The sequence below is a fragment of the Thalassophryne amazonica genome, chromosome 9, assembly GCF_902500255.1.
Source record: "Thalassophryne amazonica chromosome 9, fThaAma1.1, whole genome shotgun sequence".
Lineage (NCBI taxonomy): Eukaryota > Metazoa > Chordata > Actinopteri > Batrachoidiformes > Batrachoididae > Thalassophryne > Thalassophryne amazonica.
Genome location: NC_047111.1, coordinates 28419694 through 28442609, shown reverse-complemented (window position 1 = coordinate 28442609; position 22916 = coordinate 28419694). Strand labels below are relative to the sequence as shown.

At 45.4% G+C, this 22916-nt stretch overlaps 1 protein-coding gene across 6 annotated transcripts in view; it reads right to left on the bottom strand.

The window, feature by feature from the left end:
* Positions 1–22916, bottom strand: part of cadm1a (cell adhesion molecule 1a) — a 1471967-nt gene that overhangs the window by 262470 nt on the left and 1186581 nt on the right. For all 6 annotated transcript variants that reach the window (XM_034177827.1, XM_034177825.1, XM_034177829.1 and 3 more), the window contains one exon: positions 6924–7061. In XM_034177827.1, the coding sequence (XP_034033718.1) occupies positions 6924–7061 (138 nt within the window). The remainder of the gene's footprint in view (positions 1–6923; positions 7062–22916) is intronic.

Below are 22916 nucleotides of genomic sequence, written 5' to 3'. Positions count from 1 at the left end.
ATAATACAACAAACCATCATAGCAGTGAGTCGAATCATTGCTTTATTGGTTCAAAGCACAGCTTGGGAAGTGTCTGCCAATGTTCTCACGAAGACAGGGAGGAGAAGGACCGCGGCTCATGGCAAGCAGTAAACAGAGCGGAGAGGAAGGAAAATTCACACAGTCCCTTCCTCCGTAGTCCATACTGACATTGCTGCTGCTTTGATAAGCGCAGAATGGGATGTGGCTTTGACAGTCAGAGTATCATATTTCGGCTCCAAAACGCATGACACCACGTGTGCATGCGTATGTGTGGTTAAATTTTCCAAATGACTGAAATCCGTCGTGGTGACGGAGAACTTTAACCCATGCTATAACATCATATCGCAGCAAGTTATTGGTGGACAAAAATGTTGTGAGACTCCACACAATTTTTTGTGATTCAAAAATATATATTTTTTAAAATCATAATTGCTGTCTGGGCTGTGATATCAAATATGGATGTCCAATATGGCTGCCAAAAAACAAATACAGATGAATGTCTACACAGCTAACACCTCACAGCTGAGCAGCGCGCAGTGATAGCTTTAGCCGCTTTGTTTGCCGTGACGCCTTTGTGTGTGGCTTCCCATTGAAATAATGGGATTTAGTACAGTAGTAGTGCACACTGCTTTGCGTGTTGGGTGTGAATGGCCCCTAAGAACGACATTGTCAACTCTTTGCATTTGCCTTTTGGAATACAGAAAAGACGGGCCTTCAGTAGGTTGGCCTTTTCTCTTTTCTTATCACTTATTTATCACCTGTGTAAGACCCCAATGAAATCCCCTCTCACCGGAACTTCAAGGCTTTAATACATACCAGCTCTGTGAATTAGAATGGACTAAATGCCAAGAGCCGCTGGATCTCGCTGGTCAACAGAAAGTGAGTACTGAAAGAAAATTTGGCTCAACTTCAACAGTCAATTACTTAAGGTGTTACCATCTAGTTTTAATCCAATCCCTGACCTCGGCACATTGTAGCTTTCTCAGGATTGAGCTGACCAATAAGAGTTTAATGTGTTGGAGTGCAGAGGTGAGCCTGCCCATGAGCTTCAGCACAGCCTGTGATTAGGACCTTTGTTTCAAAGACTTTACAAAGCTTGCTGTCTGGCCTGTGAGGTGGAGCTGCCTGGCAGGAGACCTGTTCAGCCCACAGCTCTGCTCAGACTTCTAAAGCCCAGCTACCTTTGATGAAGGCATCAAAGTTGTCACTATGCCAACAGGCTTTGGCCACTGCTACACATTCAGATTGCTTTCATGGAAATGATTCAAAGTCACAGCAAAGCTCTATTAAAAAAACAGCAGCTCTGATGGTGCAAAGGAAGAAAAAAAGTGGTGAGGAAACATACAGTAAATAAAGGTCATTTATTATCAAATGCATACTGCAGCTGTGTGAAAGCTGCATTGTGTATGTCTGGGCAGAATTTGGGTTTCAGCAAAATGTGATGGCAGGATGTGCACAGAAGCCCTTTTAAGACCACAGGAATATGTAATAAGGAACTCCTTTTCCCAAAATTCTTGTCATTCAACATTCATTTAAAAGCACATACAGCATTGATGAATAAACATCCCATCTAGCAAGTTTGCAAAACAGTTACCCACATATGTAATCTCTGAGTATGAATTCCAGGCCACACCCAATATTTTCTCTCATTTTACAAACTTCAATAGGTACAATCAGGCATTAAAACAGCCGTGGCTATAAAAGCTGCACACCGACGATGCACAACACCTCCACATCAAACTCCTCAATCAGATGCAGAATCCAGATCTTCCCCAGAATATCAACAACTCCACACCAGATCAGGATCAGGTCACATGAAACTAGAAGCTAAAACCACCTTCAGACTGGGGTTGGCAATCCAACTGGAGCCTCATTCATCCTGATTACTTTCTAGCTGAATAGTGTTCAGACCAGTTTTTCAAATCCAGAACAATTCTGTAAAAAAAGTAAAAATTACAATAAATACAGTACAACCCCAATTCCAATGAAGTTGGGACATTGTGTAAAATGTACATAAAAACAGAATACAATGATTTGCAAATCCTCTTCAACCTATATTCAATTGAATACACCACAAATACAAGATATTTAATGCTCAAACTGATAAACTTTATTGTTTTTGTGCAAATATTTGCTCATTTTGAAATGGAAGCCTGCAACATGTTTCAAAAAAGCTGGGACAGTGGTATGTTTACCACTGTGTTACATCACCTTTCCTTCTAACAACACTCAATAAGCATTTGGGAACTGAGGACACTAATTGTTGAAGCTTTGTAAGTGGAATTTTTTTTCCCATTCTTGCTTGATGTACGACTTCAGTTGTTCAACAATCCAGGGTCTCCATTGTATTATTTTGTGCTTCATAATGCGCCACGCATTTTAAATGGGTGACAGGTCTGGACTGCAGGCAGGCCAGTCTAGTACCTGCACTCTTTTACTACAAAGTCATGCTGTTGTAACACTTGCAGAATGTGGTTTTCCATTGTCTTGCTGACATAAGCAGTGATGTCCCTGAAAAAGACGTTGCTTGGATGGCAGCATGTGTTGCTCCAAAACCTGGATGTACCTTTCAGCATTGATGGTGCCATCACAGATGTGTAAGTTGCCCATGCCCTGGGCACTAACACACCATACCATCACAGATACTGGCTTTTGAACTTTGCACTGGTAACAATCTGGATAGTCTTTTTCCTCTTTTGTCCGGAGGACACAACGTCCATGATTTCCAAAAATAATTTGAAATGTGGACTCCTCAGACCGCAGCACACTTTTCCACTTTGCGTCTGTCCATTTCAAATGAGCTCAGGCCCAGAGAAGGCGGCGGCGTTTCTGGATGTTATTGATGATTGCTTTCGCTTTGCATGGTAGAGTTTTAACTTGCACTTGTAGATGTAGCGACCAACTGTGGTAACTGACAATGGTTTTCTGAAGTGTTCCTGAGCCCACGCGGTAAGATCCTTTACACAATGATGTCGGTTTTTAATGCAGTGCTGCCTGATAGATCAAAGGTCACGGGCATTCAATGTTGGTTTTCGGCCTTGCTGCTTATGTGTAGAAAGTTCTCCAGATTCTCTGAATCTTCTGATTATATTATGGACCGTAGACGATGGAATCCCTAAATTCCTTGCAATTTAACGTTGAGAAAAATTGTTCTTAAACTGTTGGAATATTTTTTTCATGCAGTTGTTCACAAAGTGGTGATCCTCGCCCCATCTTTGCTTGTGAACGGCTGAGCCTTTTGGGGATGCTCCTTTTATACCAAATCACGACACTCACCTGTTTCCAATTAGGTGTTGTTTGAGCATTCATCAACTTTCCCAGTCTTTTGTTGCCCCATCCCAACTTTTTTGAAATGTGTTGCAGGCATCCATTTCAAAATGAGCAAATATTTGCACGAAAAGAACAAAGTCTATCAGTTTGAACATTAAATATCTTGCCTTTGTGGTGTATTCAATTGCATATAAGTTGAAGAGGATTTGCAAATCATTGTATTCTGTTTTAATTGACATTTGGGGTTGCAAATACTGTAAATAAAATACAGTAAATACTGTAAATTCCAAGGCACTAAAACCATTGTAATTTGTAAAAAAGAATACAAGGAGAATGGGGTATGGTTAGCCTTTAATTGGGATATTATGTTTGGGTAGCAAACACACTAACTGCTTGTGTCACCATTCTGTCACATGCTCTAAGTTAGTCTGAAAATGCAATTAAATGTAGTATCTGTTTTATCCTATTGATATACAAGCTATTCAGGTTGTATACAGACATGATTTTTTTTCATAGCTACTCATATTAGCATACTTTGCACAAAGGGCAGTATGAAATATAATTCTTTATATTTTCAGAGTAGTTCTGATTGTGTGACAGCACAGGGATACAATCAATGAGCGTGCTCATCTCCCAAACAAAATTTACCAGGTTCAAGGCTGCCAAAGACACATTCTTCTTATACAGCTGGAGTTTTATGAGAAAAACTAGATTTGCATGCAGATACCATGCCAAACCCACTGTGGTGGCCCTGCACAAAATGGAAGCAGCACAACAAAATCTCTTAGAATGATACTCAATATACAGCAAGTACAAACTGCATTTAAATTCTACATAAATAATTAGTTTGTTTTTGAAATGAGTATAGCATGCCAGTGGTTGCTAGTAATACACAACGCACTTGCTTTCTGTATGAAAGGAGCTCCTACAAGCTGAGGAGATTGCTGATTCATGCAGCTACAGTTATTTCAGCTGTGACATGGGAAAACAGTCCGCAGGATGATGTGGATGTGGGAATGCAGTAAAGACTGGTGGGAGAGGTTGGGGATCTTCACAAACCTGTGTATGCACCATCAAACTTGAGGAAGAGTGCAGTTATTCAAAAGTGAAATTTTGACTCCGCCTTGTCTGGAGACACTTTTTACCAGTTAACTAAACGTCTGATAAACAACTTTAATCTGATTGTTTTTTCAAGCATTTCCTTTATCATATTTTGCTGAAACGATAACTGTTCTGAAATAGAACTCAAACATTATAGCATTATAGCATTCTAGCAAACGGTTATGGCTGTTATGAGATTCTTAAGGTCAGCTGTCCGTGGTGCTGAACAGACAATGAATGCATATTAAACTAATGTTGTGTATTTTACTGACTGTCATATACTCGTGAGATGCACAGCATCATGGGGCAGTTGGGACTCATGCTGAAATTCATGTTGAGTACATTTAATGTACTGTAACAAAATAATGGATTTTTTTTATTGTAAGCAGTTGTTAAATAGCAAAGGTAAAGTCAAAACCTGACCATTTACACTCATGTGCATTTATTGCAGTCACGTGAATCAGGTGTTGAAAGTATCACAGAGGTAGTGTTTGTCAGTAATTTCCAGTTGGCTGTGGGTCTACATTTACTGTAAATATCTCTTATAACAGACATTAAAATTTACAGCTAAATTGATTCAGTCAGGCTTAAAGTGGCACCAAACCTTAAACTATTAATTGTCTTCATACTGTTATTAATATTCTGATGACGAATGATGTGAAACTCATAATACAGCAGTCCTGACTCACCTCAAATAAAACAGATTTTTTTTATTCAGTTTTTTGTTTGGTTTTAAGATTAGCCTTCAAAGGATTCAATCAAAGTGGGACAAACTTTCAATATGTAGGAGCAAATGCTCAAAAACTTGCTGACTTCTTCTGAACACTGGGGGCAAAGGCCAACCGGAATCCTGCGATTACAGGGCACAAGAGAGGGCACATAAGGCTTAACAAGTTCAGCAAGACAGGTGGTGGTGGTGTGTGTGTGTGTGTGTGTGTGTGTGTGTGTGTGTGTGTGTGTGTGTGTGTGTGTGTGTGTGTGTGTGTGTGCAAATACAAAAAAAAATTTGTATTTATCAAACTATCATACACACATCAATATCAGATGTTGATAAATCCCATCTATTCTAAAGCACATGCTTTTGCGCATTCATGGTCTTTTGTATTCATAAACACCCTCAGTAACCATATATGTCATTACCAGTTCTTGTAGGATTCATCAAAAGGATGAATCAATATTTTCACATCCATCACAGACAAGACAGGTCTAATCACTGCAATGTTACACAATTGAAAATAGACCATTCTGATGACCTTCTTAATATGGAACTATAAGACAATGATGGATTGATGAAGGTCACAGTATGATTTGTAACCTTTTCTCCGTGATGAATCACACAATCATGCAGAAACATAATTGATCATGAAGATGTTTCAGTTTATCAGAGACAACAATAATCATCTCAGTGTTCATTCTAAAGCAGAAAAGAAATCCAGGTTTTCACTGCAACTATTCAAACATCCAGTCTTTTCATCTGAGAGACATCATCGACATTTCACTGTTGTGCTGGTCATCGGCATAACCGTAAAATTCAATTTGATGGCTCGGTATAATCTAAACAAAAAGTGTCACATAAAGAGAGCGCAACAGTGAACCCAGAACAGAACCTTGAGGTACTCCATACATAAACAAACCACAGTATGTGGAGAAAATCACAAAAAGTATTTTCATACATTTGGTATTAATTACAATGAACATGAGGTGCACATCTTTTTCTCCACTTGAATCAGATGGAGAGTAGCTTGTAGCTGCAGGGTCAGTAGCCTCAAACCTGGCCATTGCCATATTTTTGTAGTCTTCATGATCCAACAAATAATGTAGTATACATTTCAATATGATTGGAATATTTTTAAATTTTGTGTAATCCTTCACTGACCCCTACCTGGCTATGCCTACCACCACTGGATGACATCATATTATACGTTGTAAATTACAGGGCGGCAGTGATATTCCCATGTCTGGGGATCTGGCTCAAGGCCTAAAACCAGCACAAGTCCAGCTCAGTGCAGTTACGGTGTGACATTTCTCGTCTCAGCTTTGTGGTATAACATGACCAGTTTTTAAATGGATACGAAATCTGGCAGTGGTTAACAGAGTGGAATACAAGGTTTGTGCTTGTGCACAACATTTCAAGAGCAGTGTGCAAAATTTCTTTTGCAAGCAGGAATATTTTCATGAATACTTAAAACCTTCATCACTTCAACACTTAAAACCTTCATCTACTTTTTTGCTACACAGAAGCTTTTACATTGAAATTTATGCAGAGGTAAATGTTTTGAAAAAGGGATGAAAACAATTATTGCAGTTTGTTTCTCTTTACAGAAAATGTCATTGCCCTTTTCCCAGGTTTATAGAACACAATCAGTGGTCACACATCACCTTTGTCGAGATTACCCACCAAAAAAGATAGAAGAGTGAATATTTTTATAAGGAACTCTTCATCCCATCTTCTCCACCACTGAAAAGCTTTCAAAGACAAAATGTGGTGATGGATGAGTTTGATTTTGTCTTTGTTGGCGGAGGCGCCCTACCTGGAAGCTCTTTATCTCCCTTCATCCATCTGATGGAGGCAGCGGGCTTACTGCTCATGGCAGTGCAGGTCATCTCTGTCTCGTTGCCCTCACTCAGAATCTCATCTCGGGCCTCGATGATGGGGTTACCTGGAGGGACTACAGTGCAGACAAAACTCTGCATAAATAACACAGTACACTCAGATCAGGACAACAATGTCGGCACAGAAAAGGCAGGCATTAATACATGTTAGAAAGTTAAGTTGCCTTCTGTGGCAAATTAGCCATCACATTTGGCAATTTGTTAAATTTAATTTGATATTATTGGGAACATGGGATATAACGATTAGCAAGAGCCCTGCTACAAGTGAAGAATGACACTAGATTACCAAGAAAATTTATTGAGGGCCAACACCACCTGAATGGTTCGAATTAAAGCTTCCGTGCTGATCTGAGGATGGTAGTTTCAATAGGTTAGTTTCAATTACACTTTTCTGCAAAAGTTGAGCAATATTTTCAGAATGTTGACAAAGCACATGAGTGAAATGGCTGTTTCCATTAACCACTGAAATGTGACTGCTGGATTTTGTCTTCTTGCAATAACTGACCTTCATGCGAAGGTCTCAAGAGAACTGTAACTCCAAAAGTTACTGCAATGAAAGAGTAAGCCCGGCTAAATATTGCCATGTTGTTGTTGTTGTTGGTTTTGTTTTTTGAGTTTGTTGTATTCTGTTTTCTTTTTTACTCAATATTGCAGTAACGTCATTTTACAAGGTTTAACAAGCTCTATCCATTACTTAATTCACACATACAGCATCTGTCAGATGACACTTTTTGTACATCTGACCTGTAATAGCAAAAAAAGTGTTTCCATTTCATTTTTGTGAAATATTGCTTTTTTTAATGGCCTGAAAAACCACTTCACGCAAGTGTAAAAACTTCTTGTAATATATAAAAAGTTTTTTTTCAAAACACACGTTTCCATTATGCATATTTTCAAAGTGAACAATTGGGAGGGTAATCGAAGGCTGCCCAACAAGCCTGAAGAAAACATTCAACACCACAGTATATTTGTTCTCACTGAGGTCAGATGAATATTTTTTGAATTCATTAATTTATTTGTTTACTTTTTTGAAGAAGAATAAGTAGCAGCCTTTTTTGTCAATACACATTACATACAACAAAGGTTGTCCTTTGCATTTAAGCTGTTGTAATGACAGTTAGAAACAATCCATCCACAAGGAGCAGTGGACAGCCACAGTCCGGCGCTCAGGCATCAACTCCAGGTCTACAGACACTTGTCAACATCAATGCATGAAGCATAACACAAACATCAAGAATTTTTGTATTTTCATTTGATGTCAAAAAACAGTAACTTGTAAAAATGCGAAGGGGATGTAATGTCATGTTTCACAACACACCTGCCTTGCATGTATTCCAACTCTCCCTGCTCTGCCTCCAGTGCATTCACTCAGCTTGGTGTGGTCACCACACACACCACAGTTAGGTGAACAGGTGTGAGTTGAGCAGGGAGACGTGAAAACATGCAGGACAGTTTCCTTCCAGGAGCAGGTACACCTGGTGTCAACAGCCTCCAGAATGAGAGTTTTCATGTTCGTTGATGTGTGTGTAGGGGTGTGTTTCACCATGGAGACTGTGAGAGTCTGTCTGTGCCTCCTGTCATGTACACAATGTTTAACTACATCCAAGCTTGTAGGTGATCCTCCAATCTGCAGATAACAGCCTTTTGGTGAGTTGGTGGTGGAATTGACACCACAACGACCACAGAACCCTTTGCAAAACTCAACACCTGAAGACAAGATGCTTGGTTTCCACATTGCTTGTAACTCTGCTGCAGCAATGCATTATAAAAGGTTATGGTTTTACGATATTTTGTTGGAATGTCCCGTATCTACGCATTGGAACCCCTGCCCCCACCTCAGCATCCGTCAACCCTTTTTTAATGAAAGTCACTTCAACATCCACAGTAAATTAATTTATTTAATTAAAGTTGATTAAACACCCACCATAAACTATATATTTTTTTTTTAATCAAAGTTGATTAAACACCCATCTGAAATAAAATTAATTTTGTGACCCCAAAACACTAAAAGGAAAAATGAGTTTTTACAAGGTTTTTCTCATGGCTTCTGTGTTTTACCTGTGATGATGTCATAAGTGTGCGCTGGTCTTTCCCAAGTTCCATAAATGTACCAGGTGACACAAAATGTTTTTTGTTTTTTTTTTTGCATGTGGAATGAATTATTAATTATTTTCCACAATTATTTTCCAGTGAAAGTGTTTATCCAGGATGCCCAAAAATCCACACAGTCCAACTCCTCAATAACTTCCTGGTTTCAGGTAATATTGTTGAACCTGCGGAAGGCTTCACCTATCTCTGCAGTTTTACAAAATATCCCATCAGTGGAAATTGCTTCCAGTACCCAGAAGAACACAATGATGAAGAAGAAGAATAAGATACTCATATTTCTGGGTGCTTAGTCTTTGAGAACAAGAGATGACTGGTGGGGCTGGTACTCCACAGACTGAGGTATTTGGCAAAGGCGATACCATTGCAAGATAACTGAGTCTATGAATTCAGGTATATAGAGTTTATTAGTATTAGTATTAGTTACCAAAGGTTATAACTGCTGTTTTTTAGTGTTAGGTCTCTTGAGGGATACTTGGATACCATTGGAAGAACTTTGGTGTCTCCCCAAATGGTAATTTGGGGAGACTATTAGGACACACGACTTGACGTGCATGATTCACCACACACACACACATACACTCAACAAAAATATAAACGCAACACTTTTGGTTTTGCTCCCATTTTGTATGAGATGAACTCAAAGATCTAAAACTTTTTCCACATACACAATATCTGTTGTGTGTTGGAGGGTTTGGCAGTACATTTTGGTGTTCTTTTCTTTTCTTTGTTCTCCAGGTGGTATGCAAACTGATTTATTGTCTGTGGAGAAGGTGCTGGCAGAAGAGTCCTTCACCCTCATCAACGTGATGTGCAGCACCTGTGGATGGTGCTCACGTGCAACCTTAAAGACTTTCAGCTGAAGCATATAATGAGATGGCGTTCTGCATTTAAGCCATGTGTGACTCAAGCAGAATTGCCGGGAACTCGACCTTGTGATGTTCGTTTGTGAGCCGCTGAGGACCGCGCCTGGGTTTGACACATCGTGCCTGTGAAGGAGGACGGGTGAGGGACACATGCTGTCAGCACACATCAGAGGTGATTATTGTCTGAATAAATGTTAATAGTAATGTGGTATTTTGTTACGCAGTATATTTGAACATTGATGAGAATTGTGCAGCTCGCTTCTCACTGCCGTGGCATGAGGACAGATGATCCTCCACCTGTTGTGAGAAGCTGCTCATTTACATAAAGCTTAAATTCAGACCTGAATGTGTTGCTGATAGTGTGTGCTTTTGAAGGATATTAGTTATAGCTGCTGACTTACCTCACCTTTTCTATCCTTCACAGAATCGGTTTTGTCGTGTCCACCAGGGGGGTGTTTGGCGGTGAACGTGAGTCCAGAAGCGCCGGGCTTCGATCCCTTTGGACGCTGGAGAGCGCGCCGTCCTTCACTCCACCAGATAAACGCACTTTTATGTTTGTACACAGAGTATTGCACTAAAGGGGGAAAATAAAATTGTTTTGTTTTTTTTGGAACCGCTTTCTGGTTATTTAGCGCTGGGTTCAGTCAGACACAGGTCCGCTCCTCAACCCGCGTCGGCACATAACAATATCACCATTTCCCTCAAATATTATTCACAAACCAGTCTAAATCTGTGATAGTGAGCACTTCTCCTTTGCTGAGGTAATCCATCCCACCTCACAGGTGTGCCATATCAAGATGCTGATTAGACACCATGATTAGTGCACAGGTGTGCCTTAGACTGCCCACAATAAAAGGCCACTCTGAAAGGTACAGTTTGTTTTATTGGGATGGGGGGATACCAGTCAGTATCTGGTGTGACCACCATTTGCCTCATCAATCAATCAATCAATCAATTTTTTTTTTATATAGCGCCAAATCACAACAAACAGTTGCCCCAAGGCGCTTTATATTGTAAGGCAAGGCCATACAATAATGATGTAAAACCCCAACGGTCAAAACGACCCCCTGTGAGCAAGCACTTGGCTACAGTGGGAAGGAAAAACTCCCTTTTAACAGGAAGAAACCTCCAGCAGAACCAGGCTCAGGGAGGGGCAGTCTTCTGCTGGGACTGGTTGGGGCTGAGGGAGAGAACCAGGAAAAAGACATGCTGTGGAGGGGAGCAGAGATCGATCACTAATGATTAAATGCAGAGTGGTGCATACAGAGCAAAAAGAGAAAGAAACAGTGCATCATGGGAACCCCCCAGCAGTCTACGTCTATAGCAGCATAACTAAGGGATGGTTCAGGGTCACCTGATCCAGCCCTAACTATAAGCTTTAGCAAAAAGGAAAGTTTTAAGCCTAATCTTAAAAGTAGAGAGGGTGTCTGTCTCCCTGATCTGAATTGGGAGCTGGTTCCACAGGAGAGGAGCCTGAAAGCTGAAGGCTCTGCCTCCCATTCTACTCTTACAAACCCTAGGAACTACAAGTAAGCCTGCAGTCTGAGAGCGAAGCGCTCTATTGGGGTGATATGGTACTACGAGGTCCCTAAGATAAGATGGGTGTTGTGAAAGTGTTGGAACACGGACCCACAACAGGGGGCGCAATGAACGGACAATGGAGAAAGTAAATAACAAGATTTACTACTGAACAAGCAAGAGTAATACAACAAACACAATTTAGGGTCGAATCCGCTGGTGTCGTGTGGGCAGGCTCGAAGGTAGGAGACGTCCGTCTCAGTCGAACCGGAACCACCCAGATCTCCTCTGCCACCGAACCCTGGAAATACTGGAACCGCCAAGTCCCGACTTCCCAGGTGGCCACTGCCTCCGCTCGTCGGATCCGGTACTGCTGGCAGGAGAGAGCAACAACACACAGGAGTGGATGAACACACCCAGTTACAGAGAGGGGAGAAGCCGCCTCCACCTCTTGACAAAGTTCAGCAGGAAGGTGAGTACTTATCCAAGGAATAAGGTTCTTAGTAGTCACCAGTCCTGAAAAACGGTTTTGACAGTCTTAGTTAATAATGCAAAGTATACCTGCAGAGAATACTACCTTGGTCTTAGGTGATATCTCGGCACTGAGGTGGAGACGCCGTCCTCCTGATATACCTCGGTGCTGAGTGGAAACAGCTGTGTTTGGTGATGGGTGACAGCTGTCACCCAGATTACTCCCATGATGCGGCAGCGCCCTCTGGTGCCTGGAGCCCGCACTCCAGGCAGGGCGCCCTCTGGTGGTGGTGGGCCAGCAGTACCTCCTCTTCAGCGGCCCACACAACAGGACCCCCCCCTCAACGGGCGCCTCCTGGCGCACAACCGGGCTTATCCGGATGGCGACGGTAGAAGTCGGCCAGGAGGGCCGGGTCCAGGATGAAGCCCTTCTTCACCCAGGAGCGCTCCTCGGGGCCGTACCCCTCCCAGTCCACCAGATACTGAAAACCCCGGCCCATCCGACGGACGTCAAGGAGCCGGCGGACAGTCCAAGCCGGTGCTCCGTCGATGATCCGGGCAGGAGGCGGTGCCGGACCCGGGGTGCAGAGGGGTGAGGTGCGAAGAGGCTTGATCCGGGAAACATGGAAAACTGGATGGATCCGCAGTGAGGCCGGAAGCTGGAGCCTCACTGCGGCGGGGTTGATGACTTTGAGGATTTTATATGGTCCGATGTATCGTTCTTGCAGTTTAGGAGAGGTAACCTGTAGGGGAATGTCCTTGGTGGATAACCAGACCTCCTGCCCAGGACGATACTTGGGAGCCGGGGCCCGTCGCCGGTCTGCATGTTTCTTCGCCCTCGTCTGGGCCTGCAACAAAGCAGAGCGGGCGGCCCGCCACACCCGACGGCACTTCCGTAGGTGGGCCTGGACCGAGGGCACACCGACCTCTCCCTCAACCACCGGAAACAAGGGGGGCTGATACCCCAAGCACGCCTCAAACGGGGAGAGGCCGGTGGCTGATGACACTTGGCTGTTGTGGGCGTACTCGATCCAGGCCAGATGGGTACTCCAGGCCGTCGGGTGCGCGGCTGTCACACAGCGAAGTGTCTGCTCCAGTTCTTGATTCGCCCGCTCTGCCTGCCCGTTGGTCTGGGGGTGGTACCCAGACGAGAGGCTGACCGTGGCCCCCAGTTCCCGGCAGAAACTCCTCCAGACATGTGAGGTGAACTGGGGACCGCGATCGGAGACGATGTCTGATGGTATGCCATGCAGACGGACGACGTGGTGGACCAGGAGGTCCGCTGTCTCCTGGGCCGTAGGGAGCTTCGGGAGGGCCACGAAGTGGGCCGCCTTGGAGAAACGGTCCACTATCGTGAAGATGACAGTGTTTCCCTGGGACGGCGGGAGACCCGTGACGAAGTCCAGGCCGATGTGGGACCAGGGGCGATGAGGCACGGGCAATGGCTGTAGTTGCCCTGAGGTTTTTCTATGATCTGCCTTGCCCCTGGCACAGGTGGTACAGGCCTGGATGTAGTCCCGGACGTCGGTCTCCAGGGATGCCCACCAGAAGCGTTGCCGGACGACTGCCACGGTCCTTCGCACCCCTGGGTGACAGGAGAGCTTAGAACCGTGACAGAAGTCCAGGACTGCAGCCCTAGCTTCTGGTGGGACGTATAGTCTGTTTTTTGGTCCGTTTCCGGGGTCCGGGACACGGGTCAGGGCCTCCCGGACGGTCTTCTCCACGTCCCAGGTGAGGGCGGCCACGATAGCGGACTCCGGGATGATGGGATCCGGGGGATCCGACGGTTCCGTTTTGACCTCATCTTCGTGCACCCGGGACAATGCATCCGATCTCTGATTCTTGGTCCCGGGGCGGTAGGTAATCCGGAAGTCAAAACGGCCAAAGAACAGTGACCAGCGGGCTTGCCTGGGGTTCAGACGCTTGGCGGTTCTGATGTACTCCAGGTTCCGATGGTCAGTGAAAACCGTGAATGGCACGGCTGTTCCCTCCAACAGATGTCTCCACTCTTCGAGGGCCTCTTTCACAGCAAGGAGTTCCCGATTGCCGACGTCATAATTCCGCTCAGCGGGGGTCAACCTGCGAGAAAAATAGGCACACGGGTGAAGGACCTTATCGGTCTTCCCGCTCTGGGAGAGCACCGCTCCTATCCCTGAGTCCGAGGCATCCACTTCAACCACCAACTGGCGGCTAGGATCGGGCTGCACCAGAACTGGTGCAGACGAGAAGCGCCGTTTCAACTCCTTGAACGCGGCCTCGCACCGGTCCGACCAGGTGAAGGGAACTTTTGGAGAGGTCAGGGCTGTCAGGGGGCTAACTACCTGACTGTAGCCCTTAATGAACCTCCTGTAGAAATTTGCAAAGCCGAGGAACTGTTGCAGCTTCCTACGGCTTGTAGGTTGGGGCCAATCTCTCACCGCCGCAACCTTGGCCGGGTCCGGGGCGACGGAGTTAGAGGAGATGATAAACCCCAGGAAGGACAAAGAAGTGCGGTGGAACTCACACTTCTCGCCCTTCACAAACAGCCGGTTCTCCAACAACCGCTGCAGAACCTGACGGACATGCCGGACATGAGTCTCAGGATCCGGGGAAAAGATGAGTATATCGTCCAGATATACGAAGACGAACCGGTGCAGGAAGTCCCGCAAGACATCGTTTACCAACGCTTGGAAAGTCGCGGGAGCGTTAGTGAGACCGAACGGCATGACCAGGTACTCAAAATGACCTAAGGGGGTGTTAAATGCCGTCTTCCATTCGTCTCCCTTCCGAATCCGAACCAAATGATACGCATTCCTAAGATCCAGCTTGGTGAACATTTTGGCTCCATGCAAGGGAGTGAACACTGAATCCAACAAGGGCAACGGGTATCGGTTGCGAACCGTGATCTCGTTCAACCCCCTGTAATCAATGCATGGACGAAGCCCGCCATCTTTTTTACCCACAAAAAAGAAACCTGCGCCCATCGGTGAGGTGGAATTCCGGATCAATCCGGCAGCTAATGAGTCCCGGATGTAGGTCTCCATTGATTCGCGTTCCGGCCGTGAGAGGTTGTACAGCCTACTGGACGGGAACTCACTGCCTGGAACCAAATCGATGGCACAATCATACGGGCGGTGGGGAGGAAGCGTGAGAGCCAGATCCTTGCTGAACACGTCAGCGAGGTCATGGTACTCCGCTGGCACCGCCTTCAGATTGGGCGGGACTCGGACCTCCTCTTTAGCTTGGGAGCCGGGAGGAACCGAGGAACCGAGACACTCCCGATGGCAGGTTTCGCTCCACTGAACCACTACCCCGGACGGCCAATCAATCCGGGGATTGTGTTTAAGCATCCATGGAAACCCTAAAACCACACGGGAGGTGGCCTTAGTCACGAAGAACTCGATCACCTCCCGGTGGTTACCTGACACCACCAGAGTTACTGGAGGTGTCTTGTGCGTAATTGGTGGGAGTAGGGAGCCATCTAGTGCCCGAACCTGCACAGGCGAGGTAAGAGCCACCAGAGGGAGCCCTATCTCCCTGGCCCATCTACTGTCAAGCAGATTCCCCTCAGAGCCCGTGTCCACCAGTGCTGGGGCCTTCAGGGTTGAATCCTCAAACAGGATCGTGACTGGGAGTCGTGTAGCAATGTGGGTGTGTCCCACGTGAATGTTTTGACCCACCCCTGGCCCAGTCTCTAGGGGCGGGCATTTGGCGTTTGACCGCTCGGGGCAGTCTCTCACATGGTGCTCTATTGAACCACAAACAAGACACGCTCCGTGGGTCCATCTCCTCTGTGCATCTGGTGCCCTAAATGTTGCCCTACTCGTGTCCCTAGCTTCGTCAGTAGGGGGAGCTGTGACCCCACGGAGCGCAGGGGCTGTGGAGCGTGGGGAAGGCGGTGCTCGATCGGAACCGGAAGGGAGAGGGACGACGCGTGCCTGGCCACGCCCTTCGCCTCGTTCCCGACGGCGTTCTTCTAACCGGTTGTCGAGTCGTATGACTAGATCGATGAGCCCGTCTAAGTCCCGCGGTTCGTCCTTCGCCACCAGATGCTCTTTTAGGACCAGTGACAGTCCGTTTACAAAGGCGGCGCGGAGGGCAGTGCTATTCCAGCCGGATCTCGCCGCCGCGATGCGGAAGGCGACTGCATAGGCAGCTGCGCTCCGACGCCCCTGTCTCATTGACAGTAGCGCGGTTGAAGCGGACTCTCCTCTGTTGGGATGGTCGAACACCGTTCTGAGCTCCCGTACAAACCCAACGTACGTATGAAGGAGCCGTGAGTTCTGCTCCCAGAGCGCTGTAGCCCAAGCGCGTGCCTCCCCGCGAAGCAGATTTATTACATAAGCTACTTTGCTAGCATCAGTCGCGTACATTACGGGACGCTGTGCGAAGACGAGCGAACACTGCATCAGAAAATCCGCGCACGTCTCCACACAGCCTCCGTACGGTTCTGGAGGGCTTATGTATGCTTCTGGGGACGGAGGAAGGGACCGTTGAACGACCAGTGGAACGTCACTTTCACGCGCAGGGTCCTCGGGAGGGAGAGCCGCAGCGGCGCCCGAAGGGCGCGCCTCCACGTGTGCGGCGAGAGCCTCCACCCTGCGGTTTAGGAGAACGTATTGCTCGGTCATTGAATCGATCCGAGAGGTGAAAGCGGTGAGGATCCGCTGCAACTCGCCGATTACCCCTCCCGAAGCCTCCGCCGCGTCTTGGTCTTCCATTGGCCGTTCAACAGCCGGTTGACGCCCCTCGGGGTCCATGACGCTGGCCGAGATATCCTGTTGTGAAAGTGTTGGAACACGGACCCACAACAGGGGGCGCAATGAACGGACAATGGAGAAAGTAAATAACAAGATTTACTACTGAACAAGCAAGAGTAATACAACAAACACAATTTAGGGTCGAATCCGCTGGTGTCGTGTGGGCAGGCTCGAAGGTAGGAGACGTCCGTCTCAGTCGAACCGGAACCACCCAGATCTCCTCTGCCACCGAACCCTGGAAATACTGGAACCGCCAAGTCCCGACTTCCCAGGTGGCCACTGCCTCCGCTCGTCGGATCCGGTACTGCTGGCAGGAGAGAGCAACAACACACAGGAGTGGATGAACGCACCCAGTTACAGAGAGGGGAGAAGCCGCCTCCACCTCTTGACAAAGTTCAGCAGGAAGGTGAGTACTTATCCAAGGAATAAGGTTCTTAGTAGTCACCAGTCCTGAAAAACGGTTTTGACAGTCTTAGTTAATAATGCAAAGTATACCTGCAGAGAATACTACCTTGGTCTTAGGTGATATCTCGGCACTGAGGTGGAGACGCCGTCCTCCTGATATACCTCGGTGCTGAGTGGAAACAGCTGTGTTTGGTGATGGGTGACAGCTGTCACCCAGATTACTCCCATGATGCGGCAGCGCCCTCTGGTGCCTGGAGCCCGCACTCCAGGCAGGGCGCCCTCTGGTGGTGGTGGGCCAGCAGTACCTCCTCTTCAGCGGCCCACACAACAATGGGACCTGATTATTCAAAACCTTATAAGTAAGAAGAAGAATTTTAAATTCTATTCTAGAATTAACAGGAAGCCAATGAAGAGAGGCCAATATGGGTGAGATATGCTCTCTCCTTCTAGTCCCCGTCAGCACTCTAGCTGCAGCATTCTGAATCAACTGAAGGCTTTTTAGGGAACTTTTAGGACAACCTGACAATAATGAATTACAATAGTCCAGCCTAGAGGAAATAAATGCATGAATTAGTTTTTCAGCATCACTCTGAGACAAGACCTTTCTGATTTTAGAGATATTGCGTAAATGCAAAAAAGCAGTCCTACATATTTGTTTAATATGCGCTTTGAATGACATATCCTGATCAAAAATGACTCCAAGATTTCTCACAGTATTACTAGAGGTCAGGGTAATGCCATCCAGAGTAAGGATCTGGTTAGACACCATGTTTCTAAGATTTGTGGGGCCAAGAACAATAACTTCAGTTTTATCTGAGTTTAAAAGCAGGAAATTAGAGGTCATCCATGTCTTTATGTCTGTAAGACAATCCTGCAGTTTAGCTAATTGGTGTGTGTCCTCTGGCTTCATGGATAGATAAAGCTGGGTATCATCTGCGTAACAATGAAAATTTAAGCAATACCGTCTAATAATACTGCCTAAGGGAAGCATATATAAAGTGAATAAAATTGGTCCTAGCACAGAACCTTGTGGAACTCCATAATTAACTTTAGTCTGTGAAGAAGATTCCCCATTTACATGAACAAATTGTAATCTATTAGACAAATATGATTCAAACCACCGCAGCGCAGTGCCTTTAATACCTATGGCATGCTCTAATCTCTGTAATAAAATTTTATGGTCAACAGTATCAAAAGCAGCACTGAGGTCTAACAGAACAAGCACAGAGATGAGTCCACTGTCCGAGGCCATAAGAAGATCATTTGTAACCTTCACTAATGCTGTTTCTGTACTATGATGAATTCTAAAACCTGACTGAAACTCTTCAAATAGACCATTCCTCTGCAGATGATCAGTTAGCTGTTTTACAACTACCCTTTCAAGAATTTTTGAGAGAAAAGGAAGGTTGGAGATTGGCCTATAATTAGCTAAGATAGCTGGGTCAAGTGATGGCTTTTTAAGTAATGGTTTAATTACTGCCACCTTAAAAGCCTGTGGTACATAGCCAACTAACAAAGATAGATTGATCATATTTAAGATCGAAGCATTAAATAATGGTAGGGCTTCCTTGAGCAGCCTGGTAGGAATGGGGTCTAATAAACATGTTGATGGTTTGGATGAAGTAACTAATGAAAATAACTCAGACAGAACAATCGGAGAGAAAGAGTCTAACCAAATACCGGCATCACTGAAAGCAGCCAAAGATAACGATACGTCTTTGGGATGGTTATGAGTAATTTTTTCTCTAATAGTTAAAATTTCTCATGCAGTGCAACACATCTTCTTCGCATAGAGTTGATCAGGTTGTCAGTTGTGGCCTGTGGAATGTTGGTCCACTCCTCTTCAATGGCTGTGCAAAGTTGCTGGATGTTGGCAGGAACTGGTACACGCTGTCGTATATGCCGGTCCAGAGCATCCCAAACATGCTCAATGGATTACATGTCCGGTGAGTATGCCGGCCATGCAAGAACTGGGACATTTTCAGCTTCCAAGAATTGTGTACAGATCCTTGCAACATGGGACCATGCATTATCCTGCTGCAGCATGAGGTGATGTTCTTGGATGTATGGCACAACAATGGGCCTCAGGATCTCGTCACGGTATCTCTGTGCATTCAAAATGCCATCAATAAAATGCACCTGTGTTCTTCATCCATAACAGACGCCTGCCCATACCATAACCCCACCGCCACCATGGGCCACTCGATCCACAACACTGACATCAGTAAACCGCTCACCCACACGACCCCACACACGCTGTCTGCCATCTGCCCTGGACAGTGTGAACCGGGATTCATCCGTGAAGAGAACACCTCTCCAACGTGCTAAATGCCAGCGAATGTGAGCATTTGCCCACTCAAGTCAGTTACGATGACGAACTGGAGTCAGGTCGAGACCCCGATGAGGACGACGAGCATGCAGATGAGCTTCCCTGAGACGGTTTCTGACAGTTTGTGCAGAAATTCTTTGGTTATGCAAACCGATTGTTTCAGCAGCTGTCCGAGTGGCTGGTCTCAGACGATCTTGGAGGTGAACATGCTGGATGTGTAGGTCCTGGGCTGGTGTGGTTACACGTGGTCTGCGGTTGTGAGGCTGGTTGCATGTACTGCCAAATTCTTTGAAACGCCTTTGGAGACAGCTTATGGTAGAGAAATGAACATTCAATACACGAGCAACAGCTCTGGTTGACATTCCTGCTGTCAGCATGCCAATTGCACGCTCCCTCAAATCTTGCGACATCTGTGGCATTGTGCTGTGTGATAAAACTGCACCTTTCAGAGTGGCCTTTTATTGTGGGCAGTCTAAGGCACACCTGTGCACTAATCATGGTGTCTAATCAGCATCTTGGTATGGCACACCTGTGAGGTGGGATGGATTATCTCAGAAAAGGAGAAGTGCTCACTATCACAAATTTAGACTGGTTTGTGAACAATATTTGAGGGAAATGGTGATATTGTGTATGTGGAAAAAGTTTTAGATCTTTGAGTTAATTTCATACAAAATGGGAGCAAAACCAAAAGTGTTGCGTTTATATTTTTGTTGAGTGTATATATATATATATATATATATATATATATATTTTTTTTTTTTTTTTATCACTCGCAGCCACATGACAATGACATGAGTCAGCCTGCCTGAATCAGGGATGGGTCCCAGAAATATCTTAGAAAGCATTGTTGTTGACCAGAGTTTACAGTAAGAAAGTTGCACACAGGCTGGAATGAAACTGGCACTAAATGGGTGTTATCTGTGATGAGTTTAATGAAATATATGGAGGAGTGGACGTTCCGATGAATGTAACATTGGCCATGCATCCACCCACCCCTTTTTCAGGCAGAATATGTTATGATATGTTAGTATTTATGTTGGATTTTAATTTGTTCTGATGTAATTTGTTCTCACTTTGAAATCTTTTGCCTGAAAGTTATATATAAACAAAATTATTATTCATATCGTTGTTTTTCTGTGGATGTGCACATTTAACATCCTGTTTCCCAACAGGGATGCCCATCTTCTACTGCTACACTGATTACAAAGCAACCACTGGCGGGTACCAGTCTCAAGATACTGGTTTCAACATCCACAGTGGTAACACTGGCCATGGAACTCTAAGACCTGTGGTGCAGCTAATGACATTGATCACATCCCTGTCAGATGAAGATGGAGACTTCTGCAGCAGTGTAGCATCATTGCAAATGCCCAGTTTGTGAAATATGACCAGAGAGGTGTAGCAGCCGTTTGCTCAGTGTCCCAGAATTAAATCTGGTTAGCCTTCAAGATCAGTTTCAGCTTGTATGATGTCTAAGAATGACTTACAGACTCGGACAGAACTGTAGACCTGGAAGTGAGCGTTTGTAATATATTGTGAAAGTTGCCAGGGATTGAATTCCACTTGCCAATGTTCACAGGAGGAGGTGTTTCATGCCTGAGTGTACCCTGAATATTAACCAGACGAGTCTTGGTGGAAATTATGGGCTGCTCAATGAAGCATTCTGAGAATTAAGGGGATCTGGGATAGGTTGCTGGACATCATAGCTATCTATACACAGACTGCTGTGCTGAGTGAGAGAAAGGTGTCTGACTGCTCAGTGACTTCTGGAGTTCATCTAAGATGTCTTCGGACTTCTGTTCAGCGTCTGCATGCACTATTTGTTAAAGTCACGTGGTCCTGCAACGTAGGTGTCTTTGGCAGTTGGAACATTCTTTCTGACTTTGACATTGTGGACAATGCTGTGGTCATTGTGGTATAAATAGATGGCCCGACTGTGGCACTCGAGAAGCTGAGTGAAAGTGTTTATCCAGGATGCCCAAAAATCCACACAGTCCAACTCCTCAATAACTTCCTGGTTTCAGGTAATATTGTTGGACCTGCGGAAGGCTTCACCTATCTCTGCAGTGTTACAAAATATCCCATCAGTGGAAATTGCTTCCAGTACCCAGAAGAACACAATGATGATGAAGAAGAAGAAGATACTCATATCTCTGGGTGCTTAGTCTTTGAGAACAACAGATGACTGGTGGGGCTGGTACTCCACAGACTGAGGTATTTGGCAAAGGCGATACCATTGCAAGATAACTGAGTCTATGAATTCAGGTATATAGAGTTTATTAGTATTAGTATTAGTAACCAAAGGTTATAACTGCTGTTTTTTAGTGTTAGGTCTCTTGAGGGATACTTGGATACCATTGGAAGAACTTTGGTGTCTGTTATGTGTCGGACGCAGCCCGGAGAACCAACCAGCGTTTGAAGGACCCAGTATAAAATAAGCAGAGCACGGTACAAAGGATAACAGAATTTAATGAACATAACAGTGCTGTGATAAATATAAAAGTGCGCGGTCTGGCGTGGCAGATTTGCGGTGTGCTCCCAGCAGCACAAAACGGTCCAGGAGCCAGAACCAGTTCGGACCCAAGGACCCCGCCGACACCCCCCAGATGGCCGCGACAAACCGAGTCTGTGAAAGAAGAAATCATCATGTGAGTCCACACTCTACACACAGAGGGACCGCTCAAAGGTGTACAAACAGCAAACACTTCATGGCTTAATTACTAATCAGCTTCCCACCCTGCAGGCATAGAACACCCTGCTCACAAAACTCCACAGCAGTGGAAGCTGATTAAACGACTACATACAGCTCAATATAATAAGGTGTGAGGGACACCATATTTACTGACTGTATAAATGTTAGTCACAAAATCTAACGTACCTCAGGAAGTGTGCTGACGAGCGTGAGACCTCACCCCCTCCTCTTTCACAGACCATGCATCAAACCTGGACGTTCTCTGCATCCACTGATGATGAGATGGCTCCCGAGACGACGATCTCACCCGTCTGGTCACAAGGTCGAGTACACACTGTGTACTCCAGTCTTAAATGCCACCATGTTCCAATCCATGTAGATGCACCACAGCTGTGAGTCCTGACGAGCCGCAGGTGATCAGGGTGAGGTCCTGATAAACTCAGCTACACAGCCACTCAGTCCCAAATGCAAGCCACCTGGAAGGAAAAACAAAAGACAGAAACAAAAAGGCAGCCAGGCCCCCCAGCCATACAACAGTGTCTCCCCAAATGGTGATTTGGGGAGACTATTAGGACACACGACTTGACGTGTATGATTCACCACACACACACACACACACACACACACACACACACACACACACACACACACACACACACACACACACACACACACACACACATTATATATATATATATATATATATATTCTGATAAGACTGAATTGATGGTTCTTGGTCCAGCCAGACATCGGCATCAATTTGACCAGCTGGTCACTTAGTTTGG